The 27629-nt window shown below is 44.5% G+C and overlaps 1 protein-coding gene across 1 annotated transcript in view; it reads left to right on the top strand.

The window, feature by feature from the left end:
• The window catches only part of adgrg6 (adhesion G protein-coupled receptor G6), a 180657-nt gene that overhangs the window by 70164 nt on the left and 82864 nt on the right, over window positions 1–27629 (top strand). Inside the window, exons 5-13 of the mRNA XM_056294246.1 lie at window positions 585–623; window positions 1505–1653; window positions 2486–2597; window positions 6628–6716; window positions 7024–7088; window positions 7245–7384; window positions 10627–10792; window positions 11907–12053; window positions 23899–24015. Of these exons, the coding sequence (XP_056150221.1) occupies window positions 585–623; window positions 1505–1653; window positions 2486–2597; window positions 6628–6716; window positions 7024–7088; window positions 7245–7384; window positions 10627–10792; window positions 11907–12053; window positions 23899–24015 (1024 nt within the window). The remainder of the gene's footprint in view (window positions 1–584; window positions 624–1504; window positions 1654–2485; window positions 2598–6627; window positions 6717–7023; window positions 7089–7244; window positions 7385–10626; window positions 10793–11906; window positions 12054–23898; window positions 24016–27629) is intronic.

Raw genomic sequence — 27629 nt, 5'->3', positions numbered from 1 at the left:
TATCCGTGATCTCACCCTTTCGGTCACTACCCAAAGCTCATGACCATAGGTGAGGGTTGGAACCAAGATTGACTGGTAAATTGAGAGCTCTGCCTTCTGGCTCAGCTCCCTCTTCACAACAACGGTCCGGTACAACGTCCACATTACTGCTGATGCTGCACCAATGACCAATGACTACCTGTATGTTTCTACAAAATGATGTCAGACTGACACAACAGTGACAACCCGGATATGCCTGTGATGTGACACACTCAAAGAGCTCTACAACCATTTAAATGGTTCAGGGTAACGTTCACAACTCACAACAAGGTTGATGGTTTGTGGTTGTTTGTCATTGTGTGTGCATTCCGCAACCATCCATTTGGTTTGATGTATAAGCGTGCAGCACATCATGTGATCGGAGAGATGCGGACCATCATGGGAGTGTGGAGGAGGCGTGGGGTAAAAAATCCTTGTGACTTAACTGTTTTCCAGCTCTTTAGCAGAAAGAAAAACAAAGAAAAATGGAAGAGTTGTTGATTTCAACGCTGTCCCGTCAAAACACACCTGAACCTGAACCTTCTTAACTCTTCTTTTCTCCGCAGTATCCGGCCCTCCTCATCACACAGTGGAGACAACTCAAGGTACAGTACTGATTGTGTTTATCTGAATGGGCAGAGGCACCGTGGAGTTATTGTGTGGGATATTCAGTTACACTGTTATGTCTATTTGTGAGTTATTTAAAACAATGTTTATTGTCATATTAATATTTTAACATTATATTAAAAGAATGTGAATTTTCTCTGAAATGTTTAAACCAATTCCAATTTTTATTTATCTACGACATTTGGATTTGGTATTGTGTAGTTAAAAGATGAGCTTCATCTGCTGTCAGCAGCAAAGAGGAAGTGGAAGTCATTCTTGAAGCTTGGCAGTGGCAAAATCTTTCACCTCGTGCACTGTATTACAATACACTGGCGGCACGGTGGCGCAGTGGTTAGCATGGTCGCCTCACAGCAAGAAGGTCCTGGGTTCGAGCCCCAGGGTAGTCCAACCTTGGGGGGTCGTCCCAGGTCGTCCTCTGTGTGGAGTTTGCATGTTCTCCCCGTGTCCGTGTGGGTTTCCTCCAGGGGCTGCGGTTTCCTCCCACAGTCCAAAGACATGTAGGTCAGGTGACTCGGCCGTACTAAATTGTCCCCTAGGTATGTGTGTGTGTGTGTGTGGGGGGGGGGTCCAGGGTGTCTCCCCGCCTGCCGCCCAATGACTGCTGGGATAGGCGCCAGCATCCCTGCGACCCCAGTTGGGATAAGCGGCTTGGAGAATGGATGGATTTATTACAGGACATTGATACAATAACATAAGAAAGGCGACTGTTGGGGTGTAGTAGGCCTGTGAGTCATAGCAGTCTGGAAGTTCCACAGTGTACGAAAGAAAAAAACAGCACAAACGTGGTACCACCTTTTATAGAGGGAAATGTTTGTTCCATTATTTCTTCTTCTTATCTTTTGTCTCCTCTTCTTTCTAGATATACATGCCAGGCCCTGTTGGTTTATCAGTACACCAGGAATGAGAGTCTGAGGGAAGCAGATGTGTCTGCCCGGCTGTCCGGCAGCAAGGACACTCTGGCTGCAGGACTGCTGATGGTGTCAGAGTCCATAGAGGCCAAGCCTATTGGTAAGAAGGCAGGGTGCTGACTGAGACCTCAGATTACAAGTTGGTTTGTTTGGAGGTTTTTTTTTGGTTTTTTTTTGTTTTTTTGTTTTTTTTTTGGATTGTTCCCTGCCTTTCACCCCGGCCAATTACCCCACTCTTCCGAGCCATCCCGGTCTCTGCTCCACCCCCTCTGCTGATCCGGGGAGGGCTGCAGACTACCACATGCCTCCTTCGATACACGTGGACTCGGCCGGCGCTTCTTTTCACCTGACAGTGAGGAGTTTTGCCAGGGGGACGTAGCGCATGGGAGGATCACGCTATTCCCCCCAGTCCCCCCGAACAGGTGCCCCGACTGACCAGAGGAGGCGCTAGTGCAGCGACCAGGACACATACCCACTTCTGGCTTCCCACCCGCAGACACAGACAATTGCGTCTGTAGGGACGTCCGACCAAGCTGGAGCTAACACGGGGATTCAAACCGGCGATCCCCATGTTGGTAGGCAATGGAATAGACCGCTTTGCTACCTGGATGCCCCGGCAGGAGAATATTAATTTCTCTGTCAAAATGAATTGCCTCAAAGCAGTTATAGTTTTTGGAGACTAGACAGGCCACCAGTACTTCCTGGACTTACAGATTGTTATTGGGATAATTTCCCTTTTGGCCAAAAACCTACTTTACTTTCATTATGAGTACACAAGATGGCTGTAATGTGTAGCCTGCAGTCATTCGGTAGGTTGATTGTGCACGTTCTCCGAAATCAACGCTATTCGTCCACAAGGTAATTCTCAGGGTGCCTCTGTCTCCCACAGTTTATTTCCTTTCCACTTTTTTGCCCCTTCCCTCCTCTTGTAGAGAACTGTCCAGAGGACAACACCCTCCACTATCTCTGGCCTGAGAGCAGACCGACAGCCACAAAGTACCTGCCCTGCTTCCCCAACAAGGAGCAGAGAAGCTCCAGGAAATGGTAACACACACACACACACACACACACTCAGAGTTGGACAGACACACTGATACGCCAACAAAAACACACATGTGCATAAGCGTGGTGTGCACGTGCCGTTCCTCTTTAGTCCTTTTCTCTCCATTCCAGTGCCCAGTAGCACAAGACAGATTTGATTTGTCCCCAATGGTCTATGATAGTTCCTCTCGACATATGAACTGCGAAGTTCCTCCTCTCGGGTAGAGGTGGTATGAGTTGGTGGTATAATTTCTGCATTAATCATATATGGACAGCGAACAGACTATTTGCTCTCATGCTGGGGTAATGGTGACAAATTTACCTTCAGCTGGGAGTCCTCGTGATCTGTTAGGGCCTGCCGATGGAAACTAGCCTCTGAGCTAACTCGGCTGCATTTACATTTGTTCAAATGTGTCCCTTCCCAGATAAAGGTTTTAAATTAAATTAAACCTCATGATTAGTGATGAAATGGGGAGGCTCATCAGAGACTACCTGTAGCTTTAGGAACTGGCAGATGTGGCTTGAACATAAAATATGTCCTCACAGTTTGCTGGTGGTTTCAGAAATTGGTCAGAACTCTTTTGACGACAGTGATTTCACCACTGTACCGCCAAAACACAAGAATTTTACTCTCTTGTACTTGTATAATAGACGTAACAAATAAAGAATCTTGAATTATCTCCACTGAGGTCAGTCCAAGGTTTTTATTAGGCACCACAAGACAGCATGGAAGCAAGTGTTGCAGGCTGTGAAATTCTTTGGCCTACAGCTCAACGACACACAATGTATAGTAAAATAAACATCTCTCAAACCGCTAAAAAAACCCCAACATAATATGTATGCCTATATATATATATATGTGTGTGTGTGTGTGTGTGTGTGTGTGTGTATATATATACGTATATGTATATATATATATTCCGCTCCTCGTTAGTTGAGCACTTCTGTCAACACCGTTGACGGTTTCTGGGGAAAAAACGTTATATATATTTTTTTTTTTCCTCCCGGAAACCGTCAATGGTGTTGCTAGAAGTGCTCAGCTAATGAGGAGTGGAATATCAATATATATGTAGGGAAAAAAACTTTTACTACATAGCAGTACACGCTTGTTTGGTGCATGGTGCACTCGTCAGCTGCTAATGTGGTTCAACAAAGAAAACACACAGTTTACGCCGCCCAGTGTCACGCCCCTAATTTCGGTGGATAGCAACCAATCAGAGGAGAAAACATTTAAATTATAACAACCAATGAGGTGGGTAGTAACGATGCACAGCAACCAATGGTAGGGTAGAAAACATTACAGCCAATGGGGTAAGGGACTGGAGCTTGTTTTGAAAAGCATTATTGAACTAGCCTACATTTAAAATATAACAAGGTAGTTTATGTAAATCATATAGTGGGGTGGTGTTGGGGCACAGTTGGAAGGACAGGCAGCTAAAATATAAAAATAAAAAAAACTCTAATAAATGTCATATGTGTATCATCTCATGGGGGGGGAATAATAAAGACGTTTTACTTATAGTTACAAAGGAGATATGTTTTTCGGTTTCTACAACTCGTTTCTATTATTTCAAGGTGGACATATCAGGTCTGCAAATAATAAAATACTTTTCTGCCAAGCACAGGTTACATCTTTGACCTCTAACTGAATATGCACTACTCTTTGTAAGGATTTTCCATGAAACAGAGTAACCAATATTCTTGTCCACCAATGACCAAATGTGGCGGCTTAAGGCCGTTGCATTTCTTGCATTTTCACGTAGGCTGTTTCAATAAGGCTTTTTCAAAACAAGCCCCAGTCCCTTACCCCATTGGTTGTAATGTTTACTACCCCACCATTGGTTGCTGTGCATCGTTACTGCCTACCCAATTGGTTGTTATAATTTAAATGTTTTCTCCTCTGATTGGTTGCTGTCCACCGAAATTAAGGGCATGACGCTGGGCAACGTAAACTGTGTGTTTTTCTTTGTTGAATCACATTAGCAGCTGATGAGTGCGCGACACATGAAACAAGCTTGTATTGCTATGCATTAAAAGTTTTTTTCCTACACACACACACACATATATATATGTATATATATATATATGTACATATCTCATCATATATATGTATGTGTGTGTATGTGTGTGTGTGTATATATATATATATATATATATATATATATATATATATATATATATCATGATCCGCTGTGGCGACCCCTAACGGGAGCAGCCGAAAGTAGTAGTAGATATATATACATATGGGCGGCATGTTGGTGCAGTGGTTAGCGCAGTCGCCTCACAGCAAGAAGGTCCTGGGTTCAAGCCTTGGGGTAGTCCAACCTTGGGGGTTGTCTTGGGTCATCCTCTGTGTGGAGTTTCATGTTCTACCCGTGTCTGCCTGGGTTTCCTCCGGGTGCTTCGATTTCCCCGTGATGGCCTAGTGGCCTGTCCAGTCTGTCTCCCTGCCTGCCGCCTGATGACTGCTGGGATATGCTCCAGCATCCCCACGACCCTGTGGATATATATATATATATATATATATATATATATATATATATATATATGAAACTGTACGATAAGCAGCAAAAAGATGGGGGCCAAGGGTTAGTGAGTGTCAGGGTCTATATCCAGGATGAAACAAGGAACATCCATGTGTATGTCAGAAAGAGAGCCCCCGGGATTAACAGCCTCAGGCAGCAGAAGACAGAGAGTGGGGAGGAAGAAGAGGGGGAGGTATCTTGAACAAGCAAGCCCCTCCATGGGATGCACCATTGACAGATAGAAGACATGGCAGTTACAAGTACCTGGATATTCCATAGGCAAATGGAAACCACAGGGAGGCAGCATGGAGGTCAGCAACAGCCAAATACCTCCAGAGAGTGAGGTGGGTCCTGAGGAGCAAGGTCAATGGGAAGAATAAGAGCCAAGCCATCAACATATGTGCTCTATCATTCATCAGATAGCCAGCTGAAGTGCAGAGGAAAAAAAGAGGAGGTGTCATGGAAGATCAAGCTCCTCAATGGGATGTACCATCGATGCATAGAAGACGTGGCTGATATGGAGAAATCCTACCAGTGGCTAGAAAAGGCTGGACTGAAGGACAGCACAGAGGCTCTGATCATAGCAGCACATGAACAGGCACTCAGGACCAGACTGGTTGAGACAGGGGTCTACCACACCAGACATGACCCAAGATGCAGGTCTACTACACCAGACCAGACCCAAGATGCAGACTGTGCAGAGACGCCCCTGAGACAGTCCAGCACTTAGTAGCAGGGTGTAAAATGCTTGCTGGGAAAGTGTACACTGAAAGGCATAACCAAGTGGTTGGGATAGTGTACAGGAATATCTGTACTGAATACAGACTGGAAGTCCCAAAGTCCAAATGGGAGACCACACCAAAGGTGGTTGAGAATGGCAGAGCTAAGATCCTGTGGGACTTCAAGTTCCAGACTGACAAACAGGTGCTGGCTAACCAACCAGACATTGTGGTGGTCGACAAGGAACAGAAGACAGCAGTAGTGATCGATGTAGCATCCCAAGAGACGGCAACATCAGGAAGAAAGAGCACGAGAAGCTAGAGGAATACCAAGGGCTGAGGGAAGAACTAGATGGGATGTGGAAGGTGACGTCCACAGTAGTCCCAGTGGTAATAGGAGCACTAGGGGCTGTGACCCCCAAACTGGGAGAGTGGCTCCAGCAGATTCCAGGAACAACATGGGAGGTCTCTGTCCAGAAGAGTGCAGTCCTAGGAACAGCTAACATACAGTGCAGAACCCTCAAACTCCCAGGCCTCTGGTAGAGGACCCGAGCTTGAGGAAGACACACACCACCCGAAAAAGTAGTGGCTCAGGAGGTAGAGCAGGTCATCTGGTAACTGGAGGGTTGCCGGTTCATGTAACATTGAATATAAGAATCAATAGAAATCACACTACAGATGGGTTATTGGATAATCCTTAAGTGATCTCTCGCGTGTTCTCTCTCTCTTTCTTTCTCTCTCTCTCTCTCTCTCTCTCTCTCTCTCTCTCTCTCTCTGTCACTCTCTCAGTGTCTTCAGCCCTCAGAATTACACTGCGTACTGGTCCGCTCCAGATCTCAATAACTGCACCGACATCGCCAGCATCAATGTGTCCGCAGGTAGGATTCAGCCAATTAAACGCCAGCAAAGAAACGCAAGAGCATTTGTTTTTCATTGTGTTTTAATGTACAACACCTGCTGTATAGAGGTTTGATTGAGATGATTGCAGATAGCAGAGCAGACAGGTGAGCAGGCATAGAGTTAGACAGACAGACAGCTCTGCCACTGCTGGATTTCAGCAGTCTGTGAGGCTGAACAGTACTGAAAATAGAGACTGTGTCCAACTCTGCTCTGTTGACTCTAACTTTTATTGTGTGTGTGTGTGTGTGTGTGTGTGTGTGTGTGTGTGTGTGTGTGTGTATTTAGAAAACGCTGCTGAAGTGGCAGGACAGCTTGCGAACATCTCCAGCAACAAGCTGTCCAATGATGAGGTGAGAATCTAAACCTACGAGCTACAGGAGAGCTCCACCTCACACCCCATTCAACCAAGTATGGTGTCCACGACTGTTTTCTCTTTTTTCTTTTTCTCTTTTTCTTCTATTCCCCTCCTTCTCTCTCTGTTTCACTCTCTCTCTCACTCTGTTTAGGTGTCTAAAGTAGTGACGAAGGTGAAGGAGTTGGTGAATGTGGCAAAAATCAACACCGCAATAGCCTCCACTGTGGTTACCATCATCTCCAATGTCATGAAGACCAGCTCAGACACGGCGCTGGCTGCTGCCTCTGAGAGGTAAAGGCAACAAGTCTTTCCCCTTTCCAGGCTTTACTGGGTTTTGCTAAGTTCTTATTTCTCTTCCAGTCTGAATTCCACTGTCAAATTCCATGTAGTTGTAGTTAGTTTTAAGGGCTGTGTTTTAGTTTTGGTTTAGTTTTAGTCTGTCGGTGTCCTGATTCCTGAATACAAAATATCATTTCTCCCAGCCCACAGCAGTGCAGCACAAAGACAAAACAAATATCTAAGAACTACAAGAACACACATATCCAAACTAACACATACATCTAAACTAAACAAAAAAATCACTGTCCAAGGGAACGAACGCCAGCCAGGATGACTGTTGGAACTGCCGATCTGCATGGGCTAGCAGTTAGCTTAGCCTGTCCCGCTTCCGCGTCCTGTCAGACCGCCCTCGATGTTTCCTCTTCAGGTGCAGCTCCAGGCAGGGGCCGTGGTCCCTCGGCCCACCGGATGCAGCAGAGCAGGCTCCCTCAGCCGATCCAATGCCAGCTGTCCCAGCCAGACACCTTCAACACACCTCCCTGCACTCCACACATCGACACCAAAAACACAGTCAACCGTATTTTCTAACATAGCTGTCCCTGACACCTCGCTGGATAACACACACACAAACACACACATGAAAGCACATACACTCACACATGTGCACGCACATATACACACACACACACACACACGTACTGAAGCGTTTCCCAAGATAAGCGAAATCCAAATGACTCAAACAGAATGCCTCAGATACTTGTTGATTTCTCTTCTGTTTAGGGAATTGACCTCTGGCTTTACTGTGGATGAACTTAAAACAGACAAGATGCATTAAATACACTATCAATCACCTGCAGACACAGGGATGAAATAGTGCAACTTCCACAAAATGCAAAAATATATCAGCTGAGGATCAGATTAAGCCTCAAACATGAAAGTTAAATTTACAATTCGGATGATTTTTTTTTTTTTGGGTTTAACAACAAAGTGGCGCGGTGGTTAGTACTGTCACCTCACAGCAAGAAGGTCCTGGGTTCGAGCCCTGGGGCAGTCCAACCTTGGGGGTTGTCCCGGGTCGTCCTCTGTGTGGAGTTTGCATGTTCTCCCCGTGTCTGCGTGGGTTTCGTCCGGGGGCTCCGGTTTCCTCCCACAGTCCAAACACATGTAGGTCAGGTGAATCGGCTGTACTAAATTGTCCCCTAGGTGTAAATGTGGCTGCCCTGTGATGGACTGGTGACCTGTCCAGAGTGTTGCCCCGCCTTCTGCCCAATGACTGCTGGGATAGGCTCCGGCATCCCGCGACCCTGATTAGGATAAGCAGCTTGGATAATGGATGGATGGATGGTTTAACAACAGCCAGGAACAAACTACAAGACTTTTAAAATCCTAACGGACTGGGAAAAGACACACATTTAAAAACTGACTTTAGTGGACAACCACGTGTGCCGACTGTCCATGATGACCTGACCTGTTTGAAACAGACCAGTATATTCTCCACTATCTCCAAGGTTGTCATGGCCAAATTGGGGTTTAAATTCTCCTTGAACTGTTGATCAGAATAACTTTCTGGCCTTTTTTTTGGGATTAAAATACTAAATGTGAACAGTGGAGTGTAGGTACTAATTTCATGGTCATTTTTCCCTGCGCTTCTCACGAGCCTCTGCAAGAGGAGTAAAAATCATAAAAAGGCAGAATAAACATGAATGATCCAATAAAACAGCTAGTTTATTGGATTATTCATAGTTGTCACTGACACCTTGCTGGATAACACATGCACACACAGGTAGTGAGGATGGGCACTACCACCTCCTCCACACTGACTATCAGCACTGGAGTCCCTCAGGGCTGTGTGGCCAGCCCCCTGTCTTACTCCCTGTTCACGCATGACTGTGTGGCTACACACAGCCCCAACACCATCATTAAGTTTGCTGACGACGTCACCGGCCTAGTCACAGACAAAGGTGAGATGGCCAACACAGATGAGGTGAGAGCCCTGACATCATGGTGCCAGGACAACAATCTCCATCTCGATGTTTGCAAAACTAAGGAGCTGATAGTGGACTATAGGAAGCTGCACAAGGGTGGACAAAACCCCCATCCACATCAGCAGGTCAGCAGTGGAGATAGTCAGCACCTTCAGGTTCCTTGGGGTGAACATCAGCGAGAGGACCTGACCTGGTCACACCACACCAGCATCTTCGTCAAGGAGGCAAGATGTCATCTCTTTTTTTCTCTATAGGCAGAGGAAGTTTAGCATGGACTCCAGGATACTCTACAACTTCTACAGATGCACCATCAAGAGTATCCTGACTGGATGCATCACCGCCTGGTATGGCAGCTGCACCACCCTTTACCGCAAGGCTCTACAGAGGGTGGTGAAAACAGCACAACACATCACCAGGACTGCGCTACTAGCCATGCCGGACCTCTACACCCAGAGGTGCAGAAAGAAAGCCCAGCAGATAGTTGGGTACCACAGCCACCTCAGCCACAAACTGTTCACTCTGTTACCGTCAGGAAAATGGTACCAGAGTATCCAGGCTCGAACCAACAGGCTTAAGGGCAGCTTTTATCTACAAGCCATAAGATACTTGAACTCACAGACTCTGGACACGCACACACATTCCTCCATTTGGTATTGTGTGTATAATGTAGTAATCTGTTTTTAGTTTAAAAAAAAAACCCACTCCTTTCCTCCCTCTGTTCCATTCAAAGCACTTTATCAGCATAGGAGTTGCATTACCAACAATTACAATGAGAATTTGATTCAGTATATATACCATCTCTTTCTCTCTCTCTCTCTCTCTCTCTCTCTCTCTCTCTCTCTCTCTCTTTATTTATTTGATTGTGGTTTGAATATGATTATATTTTTAAAAAGTTAATTTTTAAAAATAAAAAAAATCTCTCTCTCTCTCTATTTATTTATTTGATTGTGGTTTGAATATGATTATATTTTTAAAAAGTTAATTTTTAAAAATAAAAAAAATCTCTCTCTCTCTCTCTCTCTATTTATTTATTTGATTGTGGTTTGAATATGATTATATTTTTAAAAAGTTAATTTTTAAAAATAAAAAAAATCTCTCTCTCTATTTATTTATTTGATTGTGGTCCGAATATGATTATATTTAAAAAAAAAAAAAAGTTAATTTATAAAAATAAAAAAATCTCTCTCTCTCTCTCTCTCTCTCTCTCTCTCTCTCTCTCTCTCTCTCTCTCTCTCTCTCTCTCTCTCTCTCTCTCTCTCTCTCTCTCAGGGCGTTGAAGACAGTGGACGAGCTGGTTCAGAAGATTGAGTTTGATGGCCCGTCGGTCAACATCTCCTCCAGCCATCTGGTTGTTGGAATTTCGGCCCTCAACGCCAGCGTTTTCAACGGGACGTCCTTCAGCGCCTTCATACCACCCAACACCACTGACCCACAGGTCTGCCCCACAAACCAGGGCTTCAACACAGATTTTTTGTGTGTGTCCATTTGTGTGTTTCCAAACGTGTGTGTATGTGTGTGTGTGTGTGTGTGTGTGAGAGAGAGAGAGAGGTTCACATCTAGCCATGGTTGACTTGGGGTAAAAAAAAAAAAAAAATCTTATCAGAGTTTTATACCATTTACAGTGTTGACTAATTCTCAGTATCTGTCTTCTGAGTTAAAACTCAGGCTGCATTCAGACATGAAGCAACTCCGGAAACCTGTTGCCAGATTAGATTAATTTTCTGTGAGACCAAGTGACACAGGAGTCAGATGGTGATTTGGCACAGAAGTGCTGTTGGTGGGCCAGTAGGGGCAGTCTTCCTTCTGGTCCTAATGATAACAACAAATATCAGATCCTAGTTCAGTGACGGGGACACTGCTGTAGGAGATGCCGTCCTTCAGATGAGATGTTAAACCGAGGTCCTGACTCACTGTGGTCATTAAAGATCTCATGGCACTTATCACAAACAGTAGGGGGGTCCCTGGTGTCCTGGCAAAACTTCCAACCTGGCTCTCTCCATCTGGCCACCTCATCATCCCCCCATGTAATTGGCTCAATGACTCCTCCCTCTGCACCTCAAGCTGATGTGTTCAGCGTTCTGGTGCAAAATGGCTGCCGTGCATCACCCAGGTGGTGCTACACATTGGTGGTGGTTGAGGTGAGTTACCCCCTTCAATGTGAAGCGCTCTGGGTGTCTAGAAAAGTGCTATATAAATGTCTCATCTCATCATCAGCCAGGTAGGGCACTCCAGACGTCCCTCTCCCCAGCGATGCCAGGGAAAGGATATTATCAGCAATGCCAGCGTCGAAAGGAACCAGTTGAGGTGGTTCGGGAATCTGATTAGGATGCCTCCTGGTCGCCTTCCTTTGGAGGTTTTCTGGGCCCGTCCAACTGGGGGGAGACCCCGGGGTAGACCCAGAACTTGCTCGAGAGACTGCATGTCCAATCTGGCCTGGGAACGCCTTGGGATCCCCCAGGAGGAGCTGGAGGGCGTTGCTATATAAATGTAATGATTATTATTATTATTTTTTTTCCCTCAACTCTTCTCCTCTTCCTCTTCCTCCTCAGATTGATTTTGAGTCAGACATGGATAACCCTCTGGCCCAGGTCACCCTCCCTCGCTCGCTGCTCTCCAACCAGATGCTGACCAACGCCGACCAAGCCATCATCTCCAGGATCAACTTCATGTTCTTCAGCAAGACCAACCTCTTCAAGGTCGGATTTAATTCCATTTCAATTTAGTGTGGTTTAATTTAATGTAATCTGAGATTGTCTAGAACAGAAAAGAATGTTGTGCAACCAAGGCTTGAAATATTTCTTTGGTCTCTCTTCAAGCACATTGAATAAGGCCATCAGAAGGACTTGCAGTACTTTATAATCTGTTGTTATATACGTATAATCTACATCAAACACATTACGGGATAAACTCACACATCACATTGTACCAAACACAACTATTATGAATCCTTTGTGTGGGTGTACGGGTGGCGTAGCGGTTGCCAGTTCAAATCACTGTGTTACCTCCGGCTTGGTCAGGCGTCCTTACAGACACAATTATCCGTGTCTGCGGGTGGGAAGCCGGATGTGGGTATGTGTCCTGGTCACTGCACTAGCGCCTCTGGTCAGTCGGGGCGCCGGTTCGGGGGGGGGGGGCTGGGGGGAATAGCATGATCCTTCCACGCGCTAAGTCCCCCTGGTGAAACTCCTCACTGTCAGGTGAAAAGAAGCGGCTGGTGACTCCACATGTATGGGAGGAGGCATGTGGTAGTCTGCAACCCTCCCCGGATCAGCAGAGGGGGTGGAGCAGAGACTGGGACGGCCTGGAAGAGTGGGGTGATTGACTGGATACAATTGGGGAGAAAAAAGGGAGGGAAAAAAATCCAAGAAAAAACCCCCCTGAATATCAGGTGAATATTGAAAACTATGAGGGGCCATGAGGCACATTATTCAGAATTAACTCGTTCGTATACTATACTGAAACACACACACACACACACACACACACACACACACACACACACACACAAGTGAAATGCCTTTACATACACAACTGAAAGATTATACATTCACATACACAACTGAAAAGCTCTCATGGAAACTACTGAAAAGCTTTCACACACACACGAGTAAAATGTGCTCACTTACACAGTTAAAATGTGCTCATATAGTATTGTGAAAACCTTTTACATGACTACTGAAAAGCTTTCACGGTTACTTTGGGAAAAATATATTAAAACATTCAGTATTATGTATGAGAGGATTTCAAGCCGGAAGGATTTTAAACCGGAAGGCCGTTCAGGTGAACCGGAACTGGAAGGTGTTTCATGTGAACTGGAACCGGAAGGTGTTTCAGGTGAGCCGGAACCGGAAGGTGTTTCAGGTGAACCGGAAGGTGTTTCAGGTGAACTGGAAGGTGTTTCATGTGAACTGGAACCGGAAGGTGTTTCAGGTGAACCGGAAGGTGTTTCAGGTGAACTGGAACCGGAAGGTGTTTCAGGTGAACTGGAAGGTGTTTCAGGTGAACCAGAACCGGAATGTTTTTCAGGTGAACTGGAACCGGAAGGTGTTTCAGGTGAACCGGAAGGTGTTTCAGGTGAACTGGAACTGGAAGGTGTTTCAGGTGAACTGGAAGGTGTTTCAGGTGAACCAGAACCGGAATGTTTTTCAGGTGAACTGGAACCGGAAGGTGTTTCAGGTGAACCGGAAGGTGTTTCAGGTGAACTGGAACCGGAAGGTGTTTCAGGTGAACCGGAAGGCATTTCAGGTGAACTGGAACTGGAAGGTGGTTCAGGTGAACTGGAACTGGAAGGCGTTTCAGGTGAACTGGAAGGCGTTTCATGTGAACTGGAAGGCATTTCAGGTCAACCGGAAGGTGTTTCATGTGAACTGGAACTGGAAGGTGTTTCATGTGAACTGGAACTGGAAGGTGTTTCAGGTGAACTGGAAGGCGTTTCAGGTGAACCCGAAGGTGTTTCCGGTGAACTGGAACTGGAAGGCGTTTCAGGTGAACCCGAAGGTGTTTCCGGTGAACTGGAACTGGAAGGTGTTGCAGGTGACCCGGAAGGCGTTTCAGGTGAACTGGAACTGGAAGGCGCTTCAGGTGAACCGGAAGGCGTTTCAGGTGAACCGGAAGGCGTTTCAGGTGAACCGGAAGGTGTTTCAGGTGAACTGGAAGGCGTTTCAGGTGAACCGGAAGGCGTTTCAGGTGACCCGGAAGGCGTTTCAGGCGAACCGGAAGGTGCTTGAGAAAATAGCACTTATCATAATACAGGCTATTGAGTGGTTCTGGTTCGTTCACTGCGCTGATGTCTGCCCAACAGCCTGCAAGCAGTCTTAGCGAAGCGGCGCTTTACTTAACTCTATATTGGCCTCACCGGAGACCGTTAGAGCCCTGTCCAACACAACAACAGTAGGGCAGCAACCCATTGTTGCTCTACCATGAATTCTACTTTTACAAAGCCTATAATTGTTCACTTTCTGTTGACAGTGTTATTGAGGTGACCAAAATTAGAAACACCTCTCAATAAATGCAGTCTAGTTCAGCGCCAGTTTAAACAGGTAACTTGAATCCATCTCTGACAGTGTCAGTCATAACTGGACATGATTATCTTTGTAAAGGCAGACTTGATGGGCGGGCTGCTGTATTGGATCACATGAGATTGTGCAAGTGTACCTCATGAAGTGGCTGGTGGATGTAGTGGATAAGTTTTTTTCTTTTCTTTACTTTACAGCAAGCACAAGCTGGTTGGGTGGCGGACGGTCTGTCATGGCTGTGTTGATGGCTTCAGCCGGACTACTGTGTACTTATGGTGCTTATCTAACAGCAGCGCCTCAAGTGTCTTGTCATGATTTGTCGGAGGAGTAGAGAACTCTGGTTTGCCCGTAAGGCTCAGCTGTGATCATGGTAGGGAAAATACACATGTTGTCCGTTTTATGTTGGAAAGGAGGGGATTGAACAGTGGTAATGTTATTACAGGTGTTTCAGTACACAACCAAAGGATTGAGAGACTGGGCAGAACTCAGTAGAGTTGTAACGAGACACTTTAGAGACACGTTTTACTTCATGGAGGAACAGGGTGTACTGGGTTCATTGAATGAACTACATGTATTTTGCTGGCATTATGTTGACCGAAAGGGCGGTAGCAGAATTCATCAACATGTGGAACAGCCACGGTCTGCCCACACAAGGGGGCAGTCCCCTCTTCAGCTGTGGCATACCGGTGTCATTAACAGCCTGGGAATCCATCATTTATAAATGACATTGTGAGGTTGATAACAGTTATGGCATTTCTGAAGAAGGGCCGTTACCTGAACTTCGAAGCAGTAATGATATAATAATAATAATAATAATCATAAATTAAACTTGTATAGCGCTTTTCTAATACACAAAGTTCTAATACTCAAATGATAATCCCAGACACTGATGCAACATTAATGAGACCACAATGAGCATTATTCCACAAGTGAATCCAGTTGAGAATGGTGGCGCCGGAGAGTAGAGGTCTGTTCTTCGGTGGCGGGGGTTGTACATTATGCTGAGGGCTGTCGGAGCACCGTGGGGCTTTCCTCACTTGTGCAGTTTAACCACTCGCTTAGATGAGCGTTCACCTTGTGTAACTTCCTACATCATAAACACTTGTTAAAAACTATCAAGCAGTTGTTCAAAAAGACAGACCAAGAGACAAGAAGATGCTGAGACAAGCAGAGGGAGACACAGTACACACAAAGCCACATAGGAGAGCAACAGATAAGAGACATAGGGGGAGAGACTGATAGGCACAGGCAGACCAAGACGTACAGAGACATACATGCAGAGACAGACATACATGCGGAGACAGACATACATGCGGAGACAGACATATGAGACAAACATACACGCAGAGACAGACATATGAGAAAGACATATACACAGAGACAGACATACATGCGGAGACAGACATACATGCATAGACAGACATATGAGACAGACATACATGCAGAGACAGACATATGAGACAGACATACATGTAGAGACAGACATACATGCGGAGACAGACATACACGCATAGACAGACATGAGACAGACATACATGCAGAGACAAACATGAGACAGACATACATGTAGAAACAAACATACATGCGGAGACAGACATACACGCAGAGACAGACATATGAGAAAGACATACATGCAGAGACAGACTTACATGCAGAGACATACATATGAGAAAGACGTACATGCAGAGACAGACATACACACATGCGGAGACAGACATACACGAAGAGACAGACATATGAGAAAGACATACATGCAGAGACAGACATACATGCAGAGACAGACATATGAGACAGACATACATGCAGAGACAGACATACATGCAGAGACTGACATACATGCGGAGGCAGACATACATGCAGAGACAGACATATGAGACAGACATACATGCAGAGACAGACATATGAGACAGACATACATGCAGAGACAGACATATGAGAAAGACATACATGCAGAGACAGACATATGAGACAGACATACACGCAGAGACAGACATATGAGACAGACATACATGCAGAGACAGACATATGAGACAGACATACATGCAGAGACAGACATATGAGAAAGACATACATGCAGAGACTGACATATATGAGACAGACATATATGCAGAGACAGACATACATGTGGAGACAGACATATGAGAAAGACATACATGCAGAGACTGACATATATGAGACAGACATATATGCAGAGACAGACATACATGTGGAGACAGACATATGAGACAGACCTACATGCGGAGACAGGCATATGAGACAGACATACACACAGATACAGACATGAGACAGGACATGGTATGTTCATGCTTAACTGTCTAAACTAATTGACCATTAAGCGTTGGTATGACATGGTGGGATTATAAGACATAATGTGGACGTTGTATTCTTAACAGTAACATTTGTAACATTTTTAAACTGACGTTGAGTCAGTTGAGTTGAGGTGGAAATGTAAAATCCAGCATGACTAAATATTCTCTAATGATTGCAATGTTATTGCTGAAGGCAATATAATTTTAAGGAAAAGGTATGACACGTGGTGGCAACTTGAGCTGAAGGTATGACACGTGGTGGCAACTTGAGCTGAAGATATGACATGTAGTGGCAACTTGAGCTGAAGGTATGACACATGTAGTGGCAACTTGAGCTGAAGATATGACACATTTAGTGGCAACTTGAGCTGAAGGTATAACACATGTAGTGGCAACTTGAGCTGAAGATATGACACATGTAGTGGCAACTTGAGCTGAAGATATGACACATGTAGTGGCAACTTGAGCTGAAGATATGACACATTTAGTGGCAACTTGAGCTGAAGGTATAAGACATGTAGTGGCAACTTGACCTGAAGATATGACACATGTAGTGGCAACTTGAGCTAACGGACGAACCAACACCACTCAATAGCCCGTAAGATGATTTGCGCGCTTTTCTCAAGCACCTCCCGGTTCACCTGAAATCCTCTCATACATAGTATTACATACTTTAATACAAAATGTTTTTTTTTCCCCCGAAGTAACCGTGAAAGCTTTTCAGTAGTCATGTAAAAGGTTTTCACAATACTATATGAGCACATTTTAACTGTGTAAGTGAGCACATTTTACTCGTGTGTGTGTGTGTGAAAGCTTTTCAGTAGTTTCCATGAGAGCTTTTCCGTTGTGTATGTGAATGTATAATCTTTCAGTTGTTTATGTGAATGTTTCAGTTGTGTATGTAAAAGCATTTCATTTGTGTGTGTGTGTGTGTGTGTGTGTGAGTCAGTATAGTATATGAACAAGTTAATTCTGAATAATGTCCCTCATGGCCCCTCACAGCACACCCTGCTGGGTAACATATCCATAGTAAAGAACAGCAGCACATCCCATATTCACCTTAATTGAAGTTTAACAGGTAATTACTATTTCTCTTTGTGACACAAAGGACTCAAAATACTTGGTGTCCCCCTTTGGTCACGTGTGTGTGTGTGTGTGTGTGTGTGTGTGTGTGTGTGTGTGTGAGAGAGAGAGAGAGAGAGAGAGAGAGAGAGAGAGAGAGAGAGAGAGAGAGAGAGAGAGAGAGAGAGAGAGAGAGAGAGAGAGAGAGAGAGAGAGAGAGAGAGAGAGAGAGAGAGAGAGAGAGAGAGAGAGAGAGAGAGAGAGAGAGAAAAGGTGGTTTCCAAGTGTGAACACCAGAGAAGGGAGGTGTGTAGGCCTGGTCGAGAGCTGCACTGTACTGAGGTCACTGCTCCAGTGTGACACAGTGTGAGGATGTGTGTACTGAGGTCACTGCTCTAGTGTGGTACAGCGTGAGGATGTGTGTACTGAGTGCAGTGCTCTAGTGTGGTACAGTGTGAGGATGTGTGTACCTAGTGCAGTGCTCTAGTGTGGTACAGTGTGAGGATGTGTGTACCTAGTGCAGGGCTCTAGTGTGGTACAGTGTGAGGATGTGTGTACCTAGTGCAGGGCTCTAGTGTGGTACAGTGTGAGGATGTGTGTACTGAGTGCAGTGCTCTAGTGTGGTACAGTGTGAGGATGTGTGTACCTAGTGCAGGGCTCTAGTGTGGTACAGTGTGAGGATGTGTGTACCTAGTGCAGTGCTCTAGTGTGGTACAGTGTGAGGATGTGTGTACCTAGTGCAGTGCTCTAGTGTGGTACAGTGTGAGGATGTGTGTACTGAGTGCAGTGCTCTAGTGTGGTGCAGTGTGAGGATGTGTGTACTGAGTGCAGTGCTCTGATGTGTGTACTGAGTGCAGTGCTCTAGTGTGGTACAGTGTTAGTATGTGTGTCCTGAGTGCAGTGCTTTAGCGTGGTACAGTGTGAGGATGTGTGTCCTGAGTGCAGTGCTCTAGCGTGGTACAGTGTGAGGTTGTGTGTCCTGAGTGCAGGGCTCTAGTGTGGTACAGTGTGAGGATGTGTGTCCTGAGTGCAGGGCTCTAGTATGGTACAGTGTGAGGATGTGTGTCCTGAGTGCAGGGCTCTAGTGTGGTACAGTGTTAGGATGTGTGTCCTGAGTGCAGGGCTTTAGTGTGGTACAGTGTTAGGATGTGTGTCCTGAGTGCAGGAGTCTAGTGTGGTACAGTGTGAGGATGTGTGTCCTGAGTGCAGGGCTCTAGTGTGGTGCAGTGTGAGGATGTGTGTCCTGAGTGCAGTGCTCTGTAGTGTGGTACAGTGTGAGGATGTGTGTACTGAGTGCAGGGCTCTAGTGTGGTACAGTGATAGGATGTGTGTCCTGAGTGCAGTGCTTTAGCGTGGTACAGTGTGAGGTTGTGTGTCCTGAGTGCAGGGTTCTAGTGTGGTACAGTGTGAGGATGTGTGTCCTGAGTGCAGTGCTCTAGCGTGGTACAGTGTGAGGTTGTGTGTCCTGAGTGCAGGGCTCTAGTGTGGTACAGTGTGAGGATGTGTGTCCTGAGTGCAGGGCTCTAGTGTGGTACAGTGTGAGGATGTGTGTCCTGAGTGCAGGGCTCTAGTGTGGTACAGTGTTAGGATGTGTGTCCTGAGTGCAGGGCTCTAGTGTGGTACAGTGTGAGGATGTGTGTCCTGAGTGCAGGGCTCTAGTGTGGTACAGTGTTAGGATGTGTGTCCTGAGTGCAGGGCTCTAGTGTGGTACAGTGTGAGGATGTGTGTCCTGAGTGCAGGGCTCTAGTGTGGTACAGTGTTAGGATGTGTGTCCTGAGTGCAGGGCTCTAGTGTGGGTACAGTGTTAGGATGTGTGTCCTGAGTGCAGGGCTCTAGTGTGGTACAGTGTGAGGATGTGTGTCCTGAGTGCAGGGCTCTAGTGTGGTACAGTGTTAGGATGTGTGTCCCGAGTGCAGGGCTCTAGTGTGGTACAGTGTTAGGATGTGTGTCCCGAGTGCAGGGCTCTAGTATGGTACAGTGTGAGGATATGTGTCCTCAGTGCAGGGCTCTAGTGTGGTACAGTGTTAGGATGTGTGTCCTGAGTGCAGTGCTCTAGTGTGGTACAGTGTTAGGATGTGTGTCCTGAGTGCAGGGCTCTAGTGTGGTACAGTGTGAGGATGTGTGTCCTGAGTGCAGGGCTCTAGTGTGGTACAGTGTTAGGATGTGTGTCCTGAGTGCAGGGCTCTAGTGTGGTACAGTGTTAGGATGTGTGTCCTGAGTGCAGGGCTCTAGTGTGGTACAGTGTTAGGATGTGTGTCCTGAGTGCAGGGCTCTAGTGTGGTACAGTGTGAGGATGTGTGTCCTGAGTGCAGGGCTCTAGTGTGGTACAGTGTGAAGATATGTGTCCTGAGTGCAGGGCTCTAGTGTGGTACAGTGTTAGGATGTGTGTCCTGAGTGCAGGGCTCTAGTGTGGTACAGTGTTAGGATGTGTGTCCTGAGTGCAGGGCTCTAGTGTGGTACAGTGTGAGGATGTGTGTCCTGAGTGCAGGGCTCTAGTATGGTACAGTGTGAGGATGTGTGTCCTGAGTGCAGGGCTCTAGTGTGGTACAGTGTGAGGATGTGTGTCCTGAGTGCAGGGCTCTAGTGTGGTACAGTGTGAGGATGTGTGTCCTGAGTGCAGGGTTCTAGTGTGGTACAGTGTGAGGATATGTGGGTTTATCTCATACAGTCTTTGGTGCCTGTGTGAAGTGGCACACGTGAGGATATTTGGATTCTTTTAATAATAAGATCTTCACTTCAGTTCAAAAATTACTTCCATATAAACCTAAAACTGGCATATATACATATACATACATACATACATACATACATACATACATACATACATACATACACTCACCGGCCACTTTATTAGGCACACCTGTCCAACTGCTCGTTAACGCAAATTTCTAATCAGCCAATCACATGGCAGCAACTCAATGCATTTAGGCATGTAGACATGGTCAAGACGATCTGCTGCAGTTCAAACCGAGCATCAGAATGGGGAAGAAAGGTGATTTAAGTGACTTTGAACGTGGCATGGTTGTTGGTGCCAGACGGGCTGGTCTGAGTATTTCAGAAACTGCTGATCTACTGGGATTTTCACGCACAACCATCTCCAGGGTTTACAGAGAATGGCCCGAAAAAGAGAAAATATCCAGTGAGCGGCAGTTCTGTGGGTGAAAATGCCTTGTTGATGCCAGAGGTCAGAGGAGAATGGCCAGACTGGTTCGAGCTGATAGAAAGGCAACAGTAACTCAAATAACCACTCATTACAACCGAGGTATGCAGAAGAGCATCTCTGAACGCACAACACGTCGAACCTTGAGGCAGATGGGCTACAGCAGCAGAAGACCACACCGGGTGCCACTCCTGTCAGCTAAGAACAGGAAACTGAGGCTACAATTCGCACAGGCTCGCCAAAATTGGACAATAGAAGATTGGAAAAACGTTGCCTGGTCTGTTGAGTCTCGATTTATGCTGCGACATTCGGATGGTAGGGTCAGAATTTGGTGTCAACAACATGACAGCATGGATCCATCCTGCCTTGTATCAAGGGTTCAGGCTGGTGGTGGTGGTGTAATGGTGTGGGGGATATTTTCTTGGCACACTTTGGGCCCCTTAGTACCAATTGAGCATCGTGTCAACGCCACAGCCTACCTGAGTATTGTTGCTGACCATGTCCATCCCTTTATGACCACAGTGTTCCCATCTTCTGATGGCTACTTCCAGCAGGATAACGCGCCGTGTCATAAAGCTCGAATCATCTCAGACTGGTTTCTTGAACATGACAATGAGTTCACTGTACTCAAATGGCCTCCACAGTCACCAGATCTCAATCCAATAGAGCACCTTTGGGATGTGGTGGACCGGGAGATTCGCATCATGGATGTGCAGCCGACAAATCTGCAGCAACTGCGTGATGCTATCATGTCAATATGGACCAAACTCTCTGAGGAATGTTTCCAGTACCTTGTTGAATCTATGCCCCGAAGGATTAAGGCAGTTCTGAAGGCAAAAGGGGGTCCAACCCGGTACTAGCAAGGTGTACCTAATAAAGTGGCCAGTGAGTGTATGTGTGTGTGTGTGTGTGTGTGTGTGTGTGTGTGTGTGAGATGGCCTGGCGGCCTGTCCAGAGTGTCTCCCCGCCTGCTGCCCAATGACTGCTGGGATAGGCTCCAGCATCCCCACAACCCTGAGTGCAGGATAAGCGGTTCGGAAAATGGGTGGAGATGTGTGTGTGTGTGTGTATATACACTACCGTTCAAAAGTTTGGGATCACCCAAACAATTTCGTGTTTTCCATGAAAAGTCACACTTATTCACCACCATATGTTGTGAAATGAATAGAAAATAGAGTCAAGACATTGACAAGGTTAGAAATAATGATTTGTATTTGAAATAAGATTTTTTTTACATCAAACTTTGCTTTCGTCAAAGAATCCTCCATTTGCAACAATTACAGCATTGCAGACCTTTGGCATTCTAGCTGTTAATTTGTTGAGGTAATCTGGAGAAATTGCACCCCACGCTTCCAGAAGCTGCTCCCACAAGTTGGATTGGTTGGATGGGCACTTTGAGCAGATTGAGTTTCTGGAGCATCACATTTGTGGGGTCAATTAAACGCTCAAAATGGCCAGAAAAAGAGAACTTTCATCTGAAACTCGACAGTCTATTCTTGTTCTTAGAAATGAAGGCTATTCCATGCGAGAAATTGCTAAGAAATTGAAGATTTCCTACACCGGTGTGTACTACTCCCTTCAGAGGACAGCACAAACAGGCTCTAACAGGTACTATTTAATGAAGATGCCAGTTGGGGACCTGTGAGGCGTCTGTTTCTCAAACTAGAGACTCTAATGTACTTATCTTCTTGCTCAGTTGTGCAACGCGGCCTCCCACTTCTTTTTCTACTCTGGTTAGAGCCTGTTTGTGCTGTCCTCTGAAGGGAGTAGTACACACCGGTGTAGGAAATCTTCAATTTCTTAGCAATTTCTCGCATGGAATAGCCTTCATTTCTAAGAACAAGAATAGACTGTCGAGTTTCAGATGAAAGTTCTCTTTTTCTGGCCATTTTGAGCGTTTAATTGACCCCACAAATGTGATGCTCCAGAAACTCAATCTGCTCAAAGAAGTGCCCATCCAACCAATCCAACTTGTGGGAGCTGCTTCTGGAAGCGTGGGGTGCAATTTCTCCAGATTACCTCAACAAATTAACAGCTAGAATGCCAAAGGTCTGCAATGCTGTAATTGCTGCAAATGGAGGATTCTTTGACGAAAGCAAAGTTTGATGTAAAAAAAAATCTTATTTCAAATACAAATCATTATTTCTAACCTTGTCAATGTCTTGACTCTATTTTCTATTCATTTCACAACATATGGTGGTGAATAAGTGTGACTTTTCATGGAAAACACAAAATTGTTTGGGTGATCCCAAACTTTTGAACGGTAGTGTATATATATATATCATACTACTACTGATACTACTACTGATACTACTGAATAAGTACTATATATCTATCTGTCGTGTCTGTTTGTCTTCCTGCCGAGTAGGGTAGTAAATGTTCAGTATTTTATATTATATTATATTGTAGTATATTATGTTATGTTATATTATGTTATATTGTATTTTATTATATTATATTGTAATGTACACGAATAAGTAGACACGTTAGCCCTTAGCTAACGGGTTGGACCCTTTAGTTGAGTGGTTAACGTTGTCGCCCGCGGTGTGGGAGATATGGGTTCACGTCCCGGCTATGGCAACAGTTCCCGGACTGCCCCCCTGAGTTCGATGTTATATTATATTGTATTTTATTATATTATATTATATTATATTATGTTATGTTATGCTATATTATGTAATGTTATGTTATATTCTATTATATCATGTTAAGTTATATTATGTTATGTTATGTTCTATTCTATTCTATTATTATATTATGTTATAATATGTTATATTCTATTCTATTATGTTATGTTATATTGTTATATGTTATATTATATTATGTTATGTTGTTATATTATATGATATTATGTTATGTTATATTATATTATGTTGTTATTTTATATTATATTATATGTAGTTTACATTAAATACTGTGAGATAATACTGAGCAGGTCTTGACAACAGAGCTGGCTTGTTGGTCATGTTTGTGTTTGTGTGTTTTTGTGGGGCAGAACAAGCAGGGCAGTCTGTCTTTAAACAGCTACGTGGTCGCCAGTAGCGTGGGCAACTTCTCAATCCGCAACCTGCTGGACCCTGTGGAGATCGAGATCGCACACCTCATCTATCAGGTAGCCCTGCTGTGTGTGTGTGTGTGTGTGTGTGTGTGTGTGTGTGTGTGTTTTTGCACTAGGATATTTGTTTTTGTGTATCATTGTATGCATGTGTGTTTAGTGTGTTAGTATGTGTGTGTGTGTTTAGTGTGTGTGTGTGCACTAGGATGTTTGTTTGTGTGTATCATTGTATGCATGTGTGTTTAGTGTGTTAGTATGTTTGTTTGTGTGTGTGTGTATGTGTTTGAGTGCATGTGTCTTTTTCCTTGTGAATGTGTCCATATGTGTGAGTGTGTGAATGAGTGTGTTTGCTGACGATTGTGCCCTGGTAGCCCACACACCAGAAGCCCTACAAAACACTCTGTCGGCAGTTGTAACTGCATACAGGAGAATGGGACTGATCATCAAAACCCAGAAGACAGAGGTCAGTTGACTGCTGGCCTCCCAACCACCCCAACAACTGGCCACTGTTCCTGCCTTCAAGTATCTGGGAAGCATGCTATCTGACACCTGCACGATGGACGATGAGATCCAGCACTGCCTCAAACCAGCCTCAACATCTTCTGGTTGTCTAAGGAGAAGGGTTTTCCAGAACAGCAACCTCAGTCTCCACACCAAAGTGCTTGTTTGCAGAGCAGTGTGCATCTCCACACTACCCTATGGATGTGAGGCAGGACCATCTACAGCCACCATCTCAGAAGCCTGGAGGCCTTCCATGTGAGACGTCTGCAGAGGATCCTCGGCATTACTTGGGAGGACAGAGTGCTACACACAGAGGTGTTGGAGCGGGCAGGTAGCTGCAGCGTGGAGTCTACCCTAAACCACCATCAACTCAGGTGGCTGGGCGTGTTATTCGCATGCCCAGTGAACGACTCCCAAGTGAAGTCCTCTACGGCCAGCTACACCTTGATCAACGCACTGCTGGTGGGCAGAAGAAGCGGTTCAAAGACCAAATGAAGACCACACTGAAAAGATGTCAGATCAACCTTCTTCTTTGGAGGAACTTGCCTCCTGCCGCACCACCTGGTGCTCTCACGTCTCACAGGGAGTGAAGTATATGGAAAACCAGTGCACACAACACCGTGTAGCAAACCGTGCGAAGAGGCATGCTCCCAAAGCTACCCCTGCCCCCCCCCCCCCGCACCACTTTTACATGCCCGGTCTGCAACCGCAACTGTGCATCCAGAATCGCACTATTCAGCCACCAAAGGACTCACAAATTGGAGAAGATGGTCATCATCGATACGATGGACAACCGGCCAGCAAGTGTGTGTGCATGTGTGTGTGTGTGTGTGTGTGTGTGTGTGTGTGCATGCATGCATGCATGCACTCACATATGTACTTGTGAACGTGTCCATGTGTGTATGTGAGTGTGTGGTGAGTGTGTTGGCACTTGGATCTTTGTTTGTGTTTCTGTATGCCTGTATGTGAGTGTATATAGAAATACACATATATGTGTTGCATATGCATGCATGCATGCATACTGCTGCACTTTGCAGCACACTGAAGTCATTCTAAGCAAGTTGTTGCTTATATCATTTGGTTTGAAAGAGAAATTTACTAGATTTTATCCTGAGATATTTTTTATTTTATCCTGTGATATTTTTATTTTATCCTGTGATATTTTTATTTTATCCTGTGATGCTTTTATTTTATCCTGTGATGCTTTTATTTTATCCTGTGATACTTTTATTTTATCCTGTGATATTTTTATTTTATCCTGTGACACTTTTATTTTATCCTGTGATATTTTTATTTTATCCTGTGACACTTTTATTTTATCCTGTGATGCTTTTATTTTATCCTGTGATACTTTTATTTTATCCTGTGATATTTTTATTTTATCCTGTGATGCTTTTATTTTATCCTGTGATACTTTTATTTTATCCTGTGATACTTTTATTTTATCCTGTGACACTTTTATTTTATCCTGTGATACTTTTATTTTATCCTGTGATATTTTTATTTTATCCTGTGATATTTTTTTGAATATGTTTATTGGCATTTAGAATTTTAACATATTAAACAAGTCACATATTGAGTGATTTCACACAATATACCCCTCACCTCCCCCACTTGACATTCCTAGATCCTCAAGGAGAAATACAAATTAAAGAAATAATGAAATTACATACAACTAAATCGAAGACAAAAAACAAAACAAAAAAAAAGTTCAAGAAAAATAATCAGCATGGTTCACGTAGACACAAACAATCTCTGGGTTTACAATCTATACTAGTTGGGCCATTCCTGACTCGAGTCAAGAGGCCTCCCAGTCTGTTATACTGGTTAAAGTGTCAAAGTAAGTCAGAATGGCACCCAGACTATCTTGAACTTGTCCCTGTTACCCCTTAAGGTAAATTTGATCTTTTCCAACTTAAGATAATACATAATATCCCTGATCCATCTGACATGGGATGGGGGTCTTGAGCTCTTCCAATTTAAGAGTATTAGATGCCAAGCTAGTAATTTAGTAAAGGCCACCAATTTATACATGTTAGATGGCCAGTCACAGTCTTCCGGTCTCACACCAAGTATGGCAATTAAAGGATGCAGATCAATAGTTGTACTAAACATTTCGCTTAAGGATTTAAATATTGCTGACCAAATCGTATGTAGATTAGGGCATGTCCAGAACATATGCAACAAGGTAGCTGGTGCATGTTTACATCTGTCACAAGTGGGGTCGATGTTGGGGTAAATTTTGACTAATTTAGCTTTGGTAAGGTGGACACGGTAAACAATCTTAAACTGAATAAACCCAATTCTACTGCATGAAGAGGAAGATTGTACCTGTTCCAAAACTGCATCCCACAGATCATCAGGGAGAGGAGTATCAAGATCCTGCTCCCAGAGGTTTCTAAAGCTAGCCATTGGCTGAGGATTTATAGTGGCTAGTTGATTTTAGATCCTTGTGATGGCGCCCTTGAGACTAGCCTCTGTGGCTAAAAGTGTATTGATTGATGTTGTCAGAGGTATCCTGTGATATTTTATTTTATCCTGTGATATTTGTATTTTATCCTGAGATATTTTTATATTATCCTGAGATACTTTTGTTTTATCCTGAGATACTTTTATTTTATCCTGTGATATTTTTATATTATCCTGAGATATTTTTATTTTATCCTGTGATATTTCCATTTCATCCGGAGATATTTTTATTTCATCTGGAGATATTTTTATTTCATCCGGAGATATTTTTATTTTATCCTGTGATATTTTTATTTTATCCGAGATACTTTTATTTTACCCTGTGATATTTGTTTTCAAGAGTGAAGAACATTATTTAAAACATTCTTGCAAGGACAGGAAAATGTTTGAAGCCCACATCAATACCTCCAAATGTGTAGTTGCTGTACACTGTTATTGACCTCTACAAGTAAATCTGATAGATTAGATCCTATGTAGTAACTGCATTCAGAATATAACGTGTTTATGTTATAACTCCATTCAGAATATAACATATTTAGTAACATTTAGGATAGAACCAACACCCTGTGATGTCACTAGAACCACCAAGGCGGTCATTTTGCCGGTTTTGGGTTTTCAGAGTTTAATAACTTTGTGGAAGAAAAAGATACCAACCTGCCGCTCCCTGAATGCTCCTAAATTTGCATATATTTGCATTAAAA

This window comes from Lampris incognitus, chromosome 15 (genome assembly GCF_029633865.1).
Source record: "Lampris incognitus isolate fLamInc1 chromosome 15, fLamInc1.hap2, whole genome shotgun sequence".
NCBI lineage: Eukaryota > Metazoa > Chordata > Actinopteri > Lampriformes > Lampridae > Lampris > Lampris incognitus.
This window is presented reverse-complemented; position numbering and strand designations above follow the sequence as displayed.